This window comes from Myotis davidii, unplaced genomic scaffold (assembly GCF_000327345.1).
Source record: "Myotis davidii unplaced genomic scaffold, ASM32734v1 scaffold526, whole genome shotgun sequence".
Lineage (NCBI taxonomy): Eukaryota > Metazoa > Chordata > Mammalia > Chiroptera > Vespertilionidae > Myotis > Myotis davidii.
In genome coordinates this window covers 339,800-356,552 of record NW_006296797.1, presented here as the reverse complement: position 1 = coordinate 356,552, position 16,753 = coordinate 339,800, and the positions used below count along the sequence as shown (strand labels likewise).

Here is a 16,753-nt window from a genome sequence, read left to right as displayed (position 1 = left end):
CCGCGGACCACCGGTTGGCGACCATTCATTATATTACACTCTTTTATTCTTTCTGAATGTTGAGTCACATCAGTATATTTTCCATTCCAAAAATTAAAGCAAAAACACTAAATTCCACACGTATGTTATCAAACAGTGCATGTTACCCACGTGGCTGAAGAGATAAGTGGTTGCTTGGCCCACAACCTCATAATCAGGTGACAGATCAGCTTGGACAGGGGCCACCTTTCAGAGGCAACCTGCCTGTCACCTCAATGGTGACCTGGATTTCACCATGGAGAAGGTCTGGAGGCAGATGACTTCCAAGCCTGGCTGAGATTCAGATTCACCTGAGAGAGCTCATTAAAAATACAGCTTCCTGGACCTCAACCTAAACCTACGAAACCACAAAATCTGGGGTGGAGCCTAGGAATCTGTTTTTCTCCAAACTATCCAGGCTATTTTAAAGGCTGAAAGGAACCACTCATCTGACACAAATCATCTGGGATTCATGAATTCTAAATCATCATTTGCTTCTAGGGACTTAGTAAAGACTCTTAAAAATGCTATTCTATTCCTTATCCTTTTTGGTTTTTGGCTTGTCACATTTTCGCCTCTATCTGCACAAAGTGACAAGCATCTGAGGTTATGTACAGTGTAGCCACCACTACCCAGGAAGACGCACCACCCTGCAGAGGCCTGACGCTGTTTCCTAATGGCTTTCCCCCCGCATTCCATGGTAGAAGAAAAACAGATTAAGAGAGAATGGCTGAGGGTAGAAATATGATACTGCTGGATTGGGTGACTGAATGAGCAGGAGAAAGGCCTGCACACACTCTGCTGATCAGATCTCCAGATTTGGGTTGGGTAGGAGAAGGGGTAGGGGACCGAAGTGTGTTTTTAATTTTTATTGATTTCAGAGAGTAAAGAAGAGGGAGAGAGAAATAGAAACATCAATGATGAGAGAGAATCATTGATCGGCTGCTTCCTACATGCCTCACACTGGGGATCGAGCCCACAACATGGGCATGTGCTCTGATTGGGAATCAAACTGTGACTTCCTGTTTCATAGGTTGATGCTCAATCACTGAGCCATGTGGGCCGGGCCGAAGTGTGTTTTTGAAGAACAAGTCAAAATGCCCTTTACCTCATCCCCTCAGAGCTGCTGTATATGCAGGCTTCCCAAGAGGGCAATGCTGGCTACCTGCTAAACGAGCTTTGGGTTTGGACACTGCTTACTCCTTACTCCTAATGGACTCAAGTCTGATTTGAGCACTGGGAAAAGTGGGATGATCTATGAACTCCTAAAATGTGAATATTGAAAAGGAGGCACAATCAGGAAGGACGATGGTGTTGAGAAGAATATAATCATCATGTCTTCCAGTGCTTTGACGAAACTTCAGATGCGTGGCCTCTGGACAATCATCTGTGATTTCATGTTGGAGCATTCACTGTATCCTCGGGATTTCGGCTTTATCTAAGCTTATTGTGGCTGAACCAAGAAATAAGGCATATGCAGATTTCTACAGAAATTATGATTCCATAAAACATTTTGAGGAGAAGAGGAATGCTGGTATCTTTCAGAGTGCAAACAGATTTTGGAATGTAAAGAATTTCTTTGGGTTGAGTTCCATGGAAGTTTGTCACTGACCTGTGTTCCTGAACTATGAAACATAAATACTGGGACTAAGGAATAGTTTCGATAAATAAACAATTAACAAATACTATGGACAGTAAATTTTTAAAAAAATATAAGTAGGCCCCATAGAATCCAACACTAATGCTGCAAAACAAAGATGGAAGTGAATTACCAGATGTTTAATTCAGATACAAAAAAAAAAAAATTTGGGCCGAAACCGGTTTGGCTCAGTGGATAGAGCATCGGCCTGCGGACTGAGGGATCCCGGGTTCGATTCCGGTCAAGGGCATGTGCCTTGGTTGCGGGCACATCCCCGGTGGGGAGTGTGCAGGAGGCAGCTGGTCGATGTTTCTGACTCTCTATCTCTCTCCTTTCCTCTCTGTAAAAACTCAATAAAATATATTTTTTTAAAAAAATTGGAATTATTCTTCCCACTACAAACTCCTTAAAAGGCACATGACCCTTCAAATTGAAATGGGTTTTAGTATGATTTTACTCCCCTGTCTGTGCAGAGACAGGGCCAGAAGAAAGCAGAGTTCCTGCATTCTGTGGTCTCTCTAGTTCTGCCTTCTGCTCCTTCTTGTGCCAGATATTGTTCTGGGTACTGGAGGTACAATAGTGAGTAAGGCAGTCTTTTTTCTCCTAGGGTTTATATTCTCCCGGGGGGTAGTGGGACAGACTAAAGCCAAAAGTCTGGACTGGGACCCATAGGACCCTGTGTGATTTGTAGTCATCTTAAAAAAAGCAAGCAATAATGCACAGCATTATCTCATTTTTGAAAAATAGAAAATTATGTATTTTTATAAATGCATAGAAAAAAGCCTGGAAACATATCTGATGTCCAGTGGCCTGAGCATGCTTGGCAAACTCCCTGGAGAAAAGTACTTTGCAGTGAGTGAGGTAGGAAGCTTCTACTGACAAGTTTAAGCAAAAGATTAACACAATGTCATACATTTCTAAAGGTTTCTCCTGGTTCCTGTGTGGAGAATAGGCTGAAGGGCAACAGGAGTGGAAGCAGAGGACCAGTGAGGACACCTCAGCTGCTGGTGGCTTTGACGTTGGGGGATGACAGAGATGGAGAGAAGATCCTGCCCTGATCCTTGATACAGTAAGGGGATGGGAAGAGAGAGACAGAGGAGGGAGGCCTTTGGGCAGCTGGCTCACTGATACGTGTCCAAGGAAGCTACATGCACAGGGGTATTCATTGTAACCCCAAGTTAATATCCTCTATAGGGGAAGGGATAAATAAAATAGTAGCATTAATATTCCACATACCAGTAAAAAGGATTGTCTTATATTTGCCTATACCAATATAACTAGATCTAAAAAAGACACTGCTAAATAGAAAAAAACTGCAGGAAAATTTGTAAAAATGATACCATTTATGTAAAAAAGAAAAAAAAAAGAGAGGGAGGAAGAAAGAAAGAAAATTATAAGAAAGGAAGGAAAAAAATTATACACCTAAACAGGCAATTGGGTTTGGGGCTAGTGGTCCAAGGGATTTTGGCCTCATTGGTAACGTTCTAAAAATATTTTAACAAAGAATGTAGTCATATACAATTTATATAATTACAAATTTGCATTTAAAAATCCAAAGTTTTCTAGAAATGAGTTTGTGGTATGAACAGGACATTGTTTGTGGTACGAACAGGACAGCTTAGACCAGTGGTTTCCTACAGCCTTCACTGGGGTGTAAAAAAAATATTAGAATTTTATTTCTACGTATTTTTTGTCTTATCTTTTTAAAAGTTCTATTTTCTTATGTTTTATAATATATATAATTTAATAGCAGTAGGACATATGTATAATCTTACCATTGAAGAAATATGACTACATTAGGAGGATAGTCTTTAAAACATTTTGTTACTGATATGTGCCTGGAGAAACATGGAGATCATTCCTTAACTTAAACAAGACTGAACTGAACGCTCCTTCCCCAGTCCTGGCCTTGGGAGAGTGTGTGGCAGACCAGATGCTGAAGGAAAGGAATGCAGAGGATCTTCATCATTTATTAGAAGTAAGTAGAGGGGAGGCTTCTTCCAATGGGGAGAGGAAATTCTGAGCTAACTCAAACCCAGAAACACCTTTACCACCCCTGACCACTCCAACCTCAAAGAAGATACCTTCAAATGCCCAGGGCAGAATGAGGATGTGTATGCAGCTGGCTCCAATCCAGCCAAAACCAACCTTTACCCAGCTGGCCTTCCATTTCCAAGACAGAAGTTACCTCACGCATACTGGGAAAAGCCAGTCAAACAGGCTTTGCAAGGACAACCACCAAGAGGAGATTAAATTTTCATTTAGTATTTTTATGTCATAGAAAGGATGACACAGGAGTCCCTAACAAATTAGAGAACTTTCATCCTAAAAAAGAGCTAATCATATGTCATAAGCCACAGACAGGCACTCTACTCTTGAATTTTCAACTCAAAGTCAACGTAGGGCATTGATGTTTCCAACAGAAATCATACACATGCACAGATTTCCACAAACAGAGTATTTCTAGGATAACAGACCATATTTTTAATTAAACTGGCCAGAACTACAGGATAATAGTTGGGAGAGGGGGTTAACAACTTTTTTCTGTAAAGGACCATATACTAAATATTTAGGCTTTGCAGGTCATATGGTCTCTATTCCACCTACTCAACTCAGCCACAGCAGCCACAGATAACACATAAATGAACAGGCATGGCTACTGCTATGGATTGAATGCTTGCATTCTCCACAATTTCTATGTTGAAGTCTTAACTCTAGTGTGATGGTATTCAGAGGTGGGGCCTTTGGGTGTGATTAGGTTTAGACAAGGTCATAAAGGCGGGGTCCTCAGGAAAGGATTAGAAATACCACAGAGCTAGTGAGCTCTCTATGCCATGTGAGGACACAATGAGAATTTGACTGTCTACAAACCAGGAAGAGGGCTCTCATCAGGAACTGAAATCAGCTGGTACCTTGATCTTGGATTCTCCTGCCTCCCGAACTATGGGAAATAAATGTCTCTTTTTTAGGCACCCTGTCTGTGGTACCCTATATAATAAAAGCATAGTATGCAAATTGTCCCCCTGACCGGGAGTTGTCCGGGATTTCGGCCAGGGGGTGGGGCCGGCCAGGGGAAGGGAGGGAGTACTTGGCTGGCAGCTGGCAGCCACAGGAACCCTACCGGTGCACGAGCTTCATGCACTGGGCCTCTAGTTTGTTGTATTACTCCAAGTACATTAAGGCAGCTATGTTCCAATAAAACCTCATTTACAAAAGCAGGTGGCAGTCCAGATACAGCTCATGGCTATAGTTTAAGGACTCCTGGTTAAGAACACAGATGTGGGGTAAGGAAATCCCACACATGCACCCAATTCCATCTCTTCTGGGCCAGGGGAACTTGGTGGGGCTTGTCATTTTACTCTCCAACCCTCAGTTTCCTTGATTCTAAAGTAAGGCTAAGAGTAAGTAACTCAGGGGGTTTGTGAGAAGATTAAACTTGATGATGAGAATAAAGCACTTTGCACAGGGCCCAGCATAGGCTGAGCATTCAATACGTTAGCCATTGTGCTTAGTATATCAATAACATTAACTATCAGCACCAGCCCTGTGCCTCAGCAGACATAACCAATCAATCACGGCACTTTCTAAAGAAACCCAGATGAGGCTTCATGTTTTCGACACAGCTTTGAAACAACCATAATATAGAACCTATTCACTATTCCTGTTCTAGAAAGTACCAATAAATATGGATCTCTTCAATATATTTTTAAAAATGTATCCATCTTTTTTTATTGATGAAGGCTGCCCACAGGTTTAAGAATAAATGTCCTCTGAGGTAACTAGAAACCCCAAGAGTAGATCATTAAAAAAAATTACAGGATGGTGAACACATAATACAACCTACAGACGATGTATTTTAGAATTGTATTTCTGAAACCTATATAATTTTAAAATGAAAAAAAAAAATACAGGGATGCTGGACTAGGAATTAAATCCAAGTTGTAGCCCTATTTCTGTCTCTCACTATCTGTATATCATTGAACAAGTTACCCTAACTTCTCTACTGCTTCTTCGTTAGTAAAAGGTAATTTATGACAAGGTTAATGGTGGTCTAAATACAGTAGATCTTCATTATTTGCAGATTTTGGATTTGTAAATGCACCCACTCACTAAAATTTATTTGTAAGCCCAAAATCAACAGTTGTGGTGATTTTGTGGTCATTTGCAGACATGTACAGAGCAGTGAAAAATTCAAATCACTTAATGCACAGGTTCCCAGCTGAGATCAAACAAGGCGACACTCTGACTTCTTGATTCAGTCCTCAGACTGTAAGCAGTATCTTTTTTTGTGGTCCATTTAATGTTATGTTTTCCCCATTTTGTCCTTTTAAAATAGGGCAAAATAGCCCCCAAATCTAGTGCTGTCTAGAGTTACTAAGAGAAAGAAGACAGTGGTGTACTTTATGGAGACATTATGTGTATTAAATTTTGTTCAGGCATGTGCTATAATGTTGTGGACTGTGAGTTCACTCTTAATGAATCAGTAACATATATCAAATAAGATGTCTTTAAACAAAATACCCAGAGAACAGTCACATACTGATCAGCTGATGAACATGCTGAGGCCAGAGGCTCAAGGGAACCTAACTCTATTTTCTTCTAGGAACAATGGTACAGAATTTACTAAACCAGTGTTTGAAACTATTATGCAAAGTGCTGAGGTCCCAGAAAACCTCAGGGTATTGCCCTTGGATTCCCAAAGTGAAGTTTACTGCCACACCAGCTGCCACCAGTGAAGCTGAACTGCTAGGTCCCGTCTGGTCTGCAATTGGCCACACCGGAGGCAGTATTTTGGTGCTATTGTTTCACTGCCACCCAGCCTTTCCCAGCACAGGTTTTATAGAGTACAGAAAACAGCGAAAAACAGGGCATGCAGGGGAAGGAGATGGGCCTGTGTAAGATCAAAAACGCTGTTTTCTTGACTGAGGAGCTGGCCAGGCTCCCAAGGTCTCATAGTCTGCTTAACTGATGGCCCTCATCATCTTCCCACAGGGTGGGAGGGGGAGTTGGAGCATGGGAAGAGGCCCATGTTCCCATTTACCATATAACAGCTTTAAAAGATTTTACTACAAATAATGAGATTTGATTATATATATTTCTCTACTTGATTTTATGAATTTTAATGCCATCAAGGAAGAGATTAAATAAAAATTCCTTAAGTGCCCATGTGTAGCAAATATTCCAACTAATGCTAAAGGTTTCATTTAGAAAAACATACGTAAGAGAGATCAACAAAATAGTATCTCTAGGGAATGAATTTTTTTTTTAGCTAAGGTAATTAGTCCCCTCTTACTTCCCTTCCTCATGAGACCTCTGTAAAGAGTAAGTTGGGATGTGCCTTTTTCTGTCACCGCAGGAAGTATTCTGAGTAGCAGGAGACTCACTAGCGTGGCCTGCAGAGAACCCCCTTTACACAATTAAGCTTAAACATGGTACCTGCAAGCAGTCGAGAGATGTGCTGACCACCCGTGGGGACTTGGACTGGCAAGCTAGCTCGAATGGAAGGAAATACTTGTCAGCTTCAATGAAGTTTGCCTTGGGTGGTGCGGCAGTGCCAAGCCTGGGAAAAAAAGCAGGAGAGGGCCAGCGAGGGAAAATGAGAAAACAAAAAGTTTGCTTGTCCTACACCTAACTCTAAATTCCCATCCCATCTGCAATCATTTAATTAAAAATACCTACAAACTGCATCTGTGGGGCTAAACAATTCAAAGTTAATACATACATGCATTTGGACAAAACACCCAAGTGCCACGTGCAGACAGCGAGGTCTCAGATTAGTGAGGTGTATCGACTGCATCTGGGAGTGAATCTTGGCATTGCCATGTCAGAGCTCTAGTTCTGAAATGTGACTACTGGCTTCATTTCTGTGAAGATGAGGAACAGCCACTTATAGGGGCAAGCTGTCCTCCTGCTTAAGGAAGCATGACATACAAGAGACAAGGGCTTTACCTCTTGTCAAGAAAAGGTACAACAGCATTAACGTGACCTTTCTTACTCTTTCCTCCAAATACAGTTATTGAGCCAGTAACCTGTTAACCTAGCATCGGTTCAAACACATACAGAGCTCTACAATGCGTCCAGCTCTGGGCTAGGAGAGTATGTGCTGCCCAAGGATCAGAAATCTAAGAAAACATGCCGAGAAATGGGTCCCCTTAGTCACTACCTACTCCCTTAATATCGTATTTCAGCAAGGAGAAAGTGCCCCAGCTTACCTCTGCTTTTCTATTTCTGCTTTAATTTCATCTGATGAGGAAGAAAGAAAGGCCTGTTAGGAATATGCAATGTTTATATAAAAGGAAACTTTACTAAAGACATTCATAAACTATTAAAAATAATATTTATAAGATTTTAAAGTACAGAAATACTGATATGAAGTGATGAAAATGATTTTATAAACAGTAATAGCTAACACATAGCAGTTACTACATGCTAGGCATTTTTCTAAATTCTTCACATATTTTAACTTATTTAGTACTCATAACAATCCCATGAGGTAGGTACTACTATCTCTTACTTAGAGCAGGACTTCTCAACCTCAGCACTGGTGACACTTGGGGACAGATAATTTAGTTTGGGGCTGTCCTATGCACTCTGGGATGGTTAGCAGCATTCTCCGGCTAGTAACACCCCCCACTCCCCGCCTGCAGTTTTGATAACCAAATATGTCTCCAGACATTGCCAGGTGTTCCTTGGGGCAAAACTGCCCCTGTTGAGAATCACTGGTTTAGATAGGGGAAACCAAGGCACAGAAACGTTAGGTAATTTGCTTCCTGCTACCTATCAGGAACTGGGGAGCCAGAAATGGAACTCAGGCATTTTGGCTCCATAGTCCATGTTCTGGCTATTCCCCTATTCTACAAAATGTATGTTAATGGAGTTATCAATATAGTATGGTAATACAATAACACCTCAACTGTATAAAAATATGCACGGAAAACTGCAAACAAAATATCAAAAGTGTCTAAGTAGTAGGATTTTTTTTCTCACATTTTCTATGGTAAGCATATGTACTTTATTGGTTTTTTTGGTACTTTATCTTTTAAAACAACAAATGTGTTTTTAAAATTGTGGTACATATTCATAAGGTAAAATTTACCACCTTAACCATTTTCAAGTGCACAGTTCAGGGCATTAAGTACATTCATACTATTGTGCGAAGGCATATATAAATTTTATGAATTCAAATTAACTTAAAAATCTTAACCATGGAGGTTACACTTACGGAAATAAAGTGTCATTATTCAGAAATCACAATGTCAAAGAGATAGTCTTATTTCCAGAGGTACAAGGGTTTACACCACTGAAACACCAGAATACCCTATCTAAACACCCAGAATTCCCTACATCAACTCAATCATACATGTTCATATATGTTAGGCTCAATGTATCCCCAACATGGGCCAATGAAGCAACCTACCCTGAGTGCCATGCACGTATCCAGGTAATGTCCAAAACACCAGCCTTCTTTATACAAACTTGAGAGCCATTGGTTTGAATATGGCATTAATTATCCTAGCAACCCCAGAACATAGATCTGGAAGTTACAAATTTCCTTTTTTTGGACACCTCTACTCTAGACTGAACTTTAGAATGTGAAAACTGAATACCTAGACTCACTAGAGGTAGCAAATTCTAACCTTCAAACCAGTCTTTCAACGTCTTCTTACTGTATTTAGAAAACAGGAGCCAAATACCCACATGATTAATATCAAGCATTTTGCTCATAGACCATAAGGCCTGTGACAGAGTTTGTTAAGAGAGCTCTGTGGCATGGTTCCTGCCCTTCATAGACAAAATACACTAAGGATAGTTCTAGCTTCCTCTAAGCTGAAGCCCCCATGAAATCTAACCCATGAGGCTGGTAGCTAAGCGTTCAGTCTCCAGAAATCTACATCCATAACCTCAAGGTTCTGCTTGGTGGTAAAACTGTCACTGTGTGACACGCTTGAGGGGGCACTTTACAAATATAAAGTTTCTTCCAATCATGGCTACCTTGTTAGAGTTAAGCTTAGTCAGTAAACATTTCTGAAAGAATTAGGCCTTTGCTAGAGTCCCTGATAACCTATAAGCTTTAAAACAATCTGTTCTGGAATGCCGCTGGTGCCAACCCACAATCTGTGAATCTATCATCAGGATTGCTACTTACTGAGGTACCCATGGTTATAAAATCAAGTGCAGGGATTACACAGTCAAAGGCCTATGGGAGCCACCAGGTAGGGAACCTCAGGCGGAGAGATGGATGGGTGTAGGACATTAAGGGCAGGGAGGACCCCTCCCTACCCAACAGTGCTAAGGGCACAGCAGCACCTCTGCTCCAGCTGACTGATACCTCTAGAGACCCTGAGTCTAGAAGTGCCAGTTGTTCTGACTTGGATTTTAAAGTGAAAGTTCTGACTGCAATTCAAAGCAACTTCTACTATTTAAAAAAAAAAAAAATGGCTCAAATAAAACTGTTTTGCAGGCTACCCTGACCCTGGAGCTACCAGTTGGCAACCTTTGCTTTAAGGGGTAGGGAAGAATCCAAGCGAAAGTACTTTACTAATTACCAAAAAGTAACTGCAGAGGATAAGTGACTTTTGAGGAGTATGACCAGCACTGTGAGGACAAAATATCTAAGTTTTGTACAAGCTGTATGTTGCTCAGCCCAAGAGCTAAGAGCAACTAAGAAGCCAGAGGGCCAGGATTCAAGCTAGATCCTGTTAAATTTTACAGATGAAAAAACAAGACCCAGAGAGGTTACAAGAATAGTAAGTGGTGGAGGGAGACTTGAACCCAAAATTTGGGCTCCAGAGTCCATGTTCATAACCTCTTGGGTACCTTGACTCTCAAATAAGCACGCAGAATTACTCTGTAAACTGTAAAGGCAGCACAATATAAATGTTGGTTTTGCTATCATTATGTCAAACTGTGAATGCCACAAAGCACTGGTTTTTGTACTACTCTAATGAGCTCCAGATGCCTTGGGGAGGCTTTTACAACTTGGCTCTGGAGTCTCCCAATCCCCTTTCCTGGCCTGCTGCCGCAGGACCACAGTGAAGGTGCACCCTGGTTTTCCAAGGAGAATGAACAAGGGCCAGAGTAACTTGCAGCAGCATCAGTATTAAGTGAAGAGCAGGGCCAACCGCAGTGAGCAGGAAAGAGAAGACTACTACTACAGAAGCTGTGGCCACAAATCGTTTGTTCACAGATTCTCTTTAGTTTTCTTAATTTATACTTAAGTATTCCAACAAGAATTAGGACTTGTTGCACTCTCTAAACCACTTTTTGTTAAAGGAAAAACAGTAAAATCCTCTCCACCCAGCACAGCAGGGGTCCAGATGATGGGCAGCCTGGGGAGGAAGGCAGCATGGCCTGAGCAGACCTACCTTCTGGCTATTTTGAGGATAAAGGGGAGGGTGGCCACAACAGAAGCAGGGAAGCCAATCAGGCAAGCAATATGGGGATTTGGACCAGGGTGGAGACTGAGGGGTGTGTGTGTGGGGGGGGGAGGAGGGGGTGTAGAGAGAAGTACCAGTCTGAACCACATAAAAGTGCCAGTTTTATGGTCACATATTAGTAGTTTCATATGATCCAACTAATAGATTCTGGATGTAACTGGATAACAGTATTTTTTCCCCCAGTAAAAAGAGGCAGGAGCCCGGCCGGCGTGGCTCAGTGGTTGAGCATTGAACTATGAATCAGGAGGTCACAGTTCAATTCCCAGTCAGGGTATATGACCGGATTGCAAGCTCGATCCCCAGTGTGGGGTGTGCAGGAGGCAGCAGATCAGTGATTTTTCTCTCTCCCCGCCTCTCTAAAATACATAATAAAGAAAAGAGGCAGGAAAAGGAACAGGGAAAAGGTGTGTGGCAGGCTGGTATGGGAAGAAAAAAATAGATTTGTGATTCAGGGAGAAATAGGTTCAAGTCCTGGCATGGAGTTCAGCTGAAAGATGCCAGGTGGGTTATTAATTATCCCTGAATCTGGATTTCCAACTTTAAAAAATTAGGATAATAGCCCTGGCCAGTGTCCCTCAGTGGTTGGAGTGTCAGCCCATGCAATAAAGGGTCTCGGGTTTGATTCCCAATCAAGGGCAGGTACTTGGGTTGCAGGTTCAATTCCCAGCCATGGTGGGAGGCAATCACTCTCTCCAAAAATCAATGGAAAAAATATCCTCAGGTGAGAATTAACCAAAAAAAAAAGGATAAAAGGCAGCCCCATGTGCTTTAGAGACTGTGACTAGGCAGTTGGGTGCAGGTAATTCTCTCAACTACCCCATGAGAAAGGTACTGTGAGATTAATGGCTACGGCACTATGTGGCATACAGCAGGAGGTCAATAAATGTCTTGCTCTTATCTTAAAACAGGAGTTAGCAACAGTGCAAAATCTCTAGTGCCACAGACGGAACCTGACAAAGCCAAGGGAAAAAAGCAAATGAGTGGAACCGAAATCATCATCAAAACAGCTGACATTCACTACCGGCAGGTGCCCATTCAGTCCTCATCACAACCCATGGAAGCAAGAGCACTCTTATCCTTAACTGTCATACAGGTGAGGAATTCGAGCACAGAGAGGTGAAGTCACCTGCCCATGCTCACAGCCTGGAAGAGCTACTGTATAGTCAAGATTCACACTCAGACTGGCTGCTCCAGAGCCGGCACTCCAGAACCTGTCGATGATGAGAAGGGGGAGAGGGTGGGTGAAGGAAGAGGAGCATATGGTGGGTCACAGCTGCTCCATTTACTGCTCCACTTCTTACCAGGCATTGCTTTCCCAACTGCCAACTGGGTAATTAGAAGCAATAAATGAGTAGGCCGGAAAGAAAGGAGACCTGAGTGGGGAAGGGTGGAGTGGCTCCAGTTGAAAAGCCACAAGGTCTTCCTGGGAAATCCTTTCTGGGCATGGCTGCCACCTATGAACCTCTTGGGTCACACCTCCCCATTCATCAGAGACTTTGGCACTAAGTCACATTCTCTCCTCAAGCTCCACAGTGCCATCACTGTGTGGGGTGTGTAGGAGGCAGTTGATCAGGTGGAGTGGGAAGTGGATAGATATATGAGCCTGATGTTCGTAAGACAGGCCTGGGTTGGAAATTGAGATTTGGGAGTCATCAGGGTCTGGATGGGGATCGGAAAGTCCCACAACATCCCTTCAAACCTTTACTACTCCTCACACATCTGACCTGCCACACCCCTCTCTACTATGCTGCCTTCAATTCCTTCAACTTCCCCTCCAATGATCTCCTTCACTCTAAACCACCCTGGTGTGGCTGGTGACACTGTGAATCTTGTCCCCATGTGCAACGGTGGCACTTCTAGCTCCTTCCTGCTCTCTGCCCACAACCTCCTTTCCTTCCAATTGACCTACTCAACTGCAAGCAGGGCCTACTTTTGGCCTGTCAAACTTTGACAAGGCTAATATATCAGGCTTCCCCTATCTTCACTTTCCAGGACAGAATCCATTAACAGGACTATTATCTGAATGATATGCAATCGATAGCTTTGTGCCTCCCCCCTCTCTCTGACCTTTACTCTTAACTGCTGGCAAAATTCCAAACTTAGATTGTATTTTAAATATATTTTATTGATTTTTTACAGAGAGGAAAGGAGAGAGATAGAGATAGAGAGTTAGAAACATCGATGAGAGAGAAACATCGATCAGCTGCCTCCTGCACACCCCCCACTGGGGAAGTGCGCGCAACCCAGGTATGCCCTTGACCGGAATCGAACCTGGGACCCTTCAGTCCGCAGGCCGACGCTCTATCCACTGAGCCAAACCGGTTTCGGCGTAAACTTAGATTGTACTACCATCTCCTTTTGACCTGTTCCCACCTAAAAACCAGACCTCTGACAACAGACCAAGTTGGTAGATCTATAAAGCCATAATCAGCACCCCAAATACTGCTACTTAAGCCCATCTTCTCTAACGCTCTGCAATGACTACTGCACATTTCTCTGCACTCTTTAAACACCCCATCTCTCCCTCCTAATCATCACCACTCTTTACTCATCATCGATGGAGTGGCCCCTACTTCACACAGAAATTAGAAGCTGCCACAAGGAGATTCCCTCTATTTCCTGTTAGCAAACCTGCAAAACGACTTACTTCTGCACCCACCACCTCCACTCCTGCTAGAAGACAATTGGTGTCCAATCCTCCAGTTCTGCAGTCGCCCATCCCTACCTGCCTTCTCAGGAACTTCATGCTCTCCGTATTATATAGAATCTCATCACTTCTGACCAGGCCACCACCATCATCTCCCACCAAGACCACCATAACCACCTCTTAACTGGTCTTACTGCTTCAGATCTAATCTGCCCTCCCTCCCCACATTTTTCTCCACACAGCAGCCAGAGGATTCCCTTGGAATGTAAATCAGATGATATATGCTCCTCTGCTCAAAGCTCTCTACTGACTTCTCATCTCACTCTGAGTAAAATCCAAAATCATGACGTTGGTCTCCAAACCTTTATAAGATCTGGCCCCCTGCTATCCTACTGATCTCACCTTCTACTGCCTGCCTCCAGCCTGCTGGTTGGGCTTTCCTGTTTCAGGGCCTTTGCACTTGCTTTTCCTCTGCCTGGAAGGCCTTCCCTCCCCCAGATAGCCACATGGTCTCCCCCCCCCCCACTTCCTTCAGATCACTGTTCAAATGTCACCTCTTCAGAGTCCTTCCCTCACCACCTAAAACTGTCATCTCTACTGCTCATCATTCTGTATCTCACCCGCTTTATTTTTTCACTTTATTCTGACTCATTTTTCTAATTTTTCTTCACAGTACTTACCAATCTTGACATATTATGTATCAGTCCATTTGTTATTGGTTTTCCTCAGAATATACACTTTATAACCAGAGACTTTTGCCTGTTGTCTTCACTGTTCAATTCCCAGCACCTAGGAATTCCTAGGCATGGAGTAGGCACTCAATACTTGTTGAATAAACTGTCCTTTCTCATTCCTGCATTTAACTTTTGCCCTCAGCGGGCTCCCTTCCCAATAACACTGAAACAAGTTCACGCTTTTACCTTTAAACAAACAAACAAACAAACAAACAGACAGACAACACACCTCTACACAATACAACTTCCATGACTTCCATGTGAGAGTTGTCTGTGCTCACTGCCTATTTCCTCACCTCTCACTCATGCCTCAACCCACTCCAGCCTGGCTTTCACCTTCACTACGCCACCAAAACAGTGCAAGCTAAATCCACCCACATACCACTCAATCTGATAGGCATTTTTCCAGTCTCTATTTGACCTGAGCTCCCTGCAACATTTGACCGTATTACTGACCTCACCCTTCTTGAAATTTTCTATGCTTAAGCACACATTTTCATCTGCCTTCCGCCTCTTGCCAGCCCATCTCTTCTTCATTTACCTTACAGACTTAACTTCCTCTACTCAGCTAGAGCAGGCTGGGTTCCTAGTTCCCCATGCCTCTCCTTCCCTTTACTCTCTCTCTCTCTTCAGGCCGTCTTACCCTCACCTATATTTTCGATCCCCTTCCAGACTCTGATGACTCCCAAATCTCGATTTCTAGTCCAGGCCTGTCTTATGAACATCAGGCGCATATATTTATCCACTTCCCACTCCACCTGTCCAATTGGATGCTCAAAGGCAGGTAATACTCAACACATTCAAGTCCCAATTCATCCCTGACCCCCTCCTCTTCCCACACTCCCATTTTAAAGAACAGAACCAACATCCATCCAGTTGGGTGAGTCAGAAACTTAATTGCCTTAGCAATCCTCGTTCTCAAGTTCGTACCCAATCCATCAGCAGGTTTTGTTAGCTTTACCTTCTAAGCAAATGGGAAAACCATTCATTTTGCTCTATTTCTATTGTCACCACTCTAAGTCCAGGCCACTAACATCTCTCATTTAGATGGTGTCAATGCTCTCTGGTCTTCCTCTAAGACAGGGGTGGGGAACCTTTTCTCTGCCAAGGGCCATTTGGATATTTGTAACATCATATGTGTGCCATATAAAACTATCAACTTAAAAATTAGCCTGCTATATTTGGTCAAATATTTAATTAACTCACCCCTAATGCCTTGGCAGGGCCAGACCAAATGATTTCGTGGGACTTATATGGCTCACGGGCCAGATGTTCCCCATCCCTGCTCTAAGATGTTCTGAACACAATGGCCCAAGTGATCTTTCCAAAAATACAAAACTGGTCATCCCATCACCTTCTTCCCTGTTTAGAACTCTTCAGTGTGGTCTCACTGCTTTTGGTCTAAAAGTGAAACTCCTCACAATGATCTCCAAGGGCCCTGGCCTACCTCTCCCACTTCATCCTCAAACATTCTTTCCCTGACGTTTTTTTTTTATAATTGTAAATTCACATATAGTTACACCTTTTAGTTTCCTTAACAGGTATACCACCTTGCTGCCACAGCTCCTTTGCACATGCTGCTTCCCCATACTGCCAAAATGCCTCTGATCTTGACCTATTTAATTTTTACTTATCATTCAGATCTCCAGACTTCCTCAGCAAAGTTTTCCCTCACTTCTTGTTCACTTCCCTTGCGGGACCAGGCTTCTCTCATTCCTGGGATTTCTCAAGTTGCTAGTATGGCCCAGAGGACAAGATCATTTGAACAATGCCCCTCTTCTCCATTAACTGAAAACTCCATGAGAACAGAACAGGGTCCTTGTTTTTTTTATTTTCCTTGCATCATAACACTAGGTGTGACACCCAAATAAATACTGTCTAAATGAATTTCAGCCTCATTCAGTCAACAGGAAAAAGAATTATATAAAGAACAAATATAAACTGACCACTTCCTAGGGCTGAAGGCAAATTTAAGAGTTTTATGTCCTAGCACAAGAAGGCTATTCTCCCTATAAATCTATAAAACCTCATAAAATACCTAACAAAAAGCTAAAAGATTTATTTATAAACAAGACAGTAAACCAAAAGAAGTTTCTTATAGGAAGACTCCAGGATTAACAAACATAAAAACTCTTTTCTAAGATAACCTTGCTGGAAAGAAAGTCAAGTATTTTCCTGGCAGGCCCCTCAGCCTGGTGAAAATGGTGAGAACTAAATACAGTGCTGAGCTATTTATGTAGGAGACTCCATGTACTTGCTGATTAAGTACGCTTTTCAC

General features: G+C 42.6%; 1 protein-coding gene across 1 annotated transcript in view; it reads right to left on the bottom strand.

Moving 5' to 3' along the window:
- Positions 1 to 16,753, bottom strand: part of ARFGEF2 (ADP ribosylation factor guanine nucleotide exchange factor 2) — a 91,021-nt gene that overhangs the window by 67,059 nt on the left and 7,209 nt on the right. The window contains exons 3-4 of the mRNA XM_006772492.2: positions 7,870 to 7,922; positions 7,094 to 7,217 (exon numbers count right to left, since the gene is read on the bottom strand). Of these exons, the coding sequence (XP_006772555.1) occupies positions 7,094 to 7,217; positions 7,870 to 7,922 (177 nt within the window). The remainder of the gene's footprint in view (positions 1 to 7,093; positions 7,218 to 7,869; positions 7,923 to 16,753) is intronic.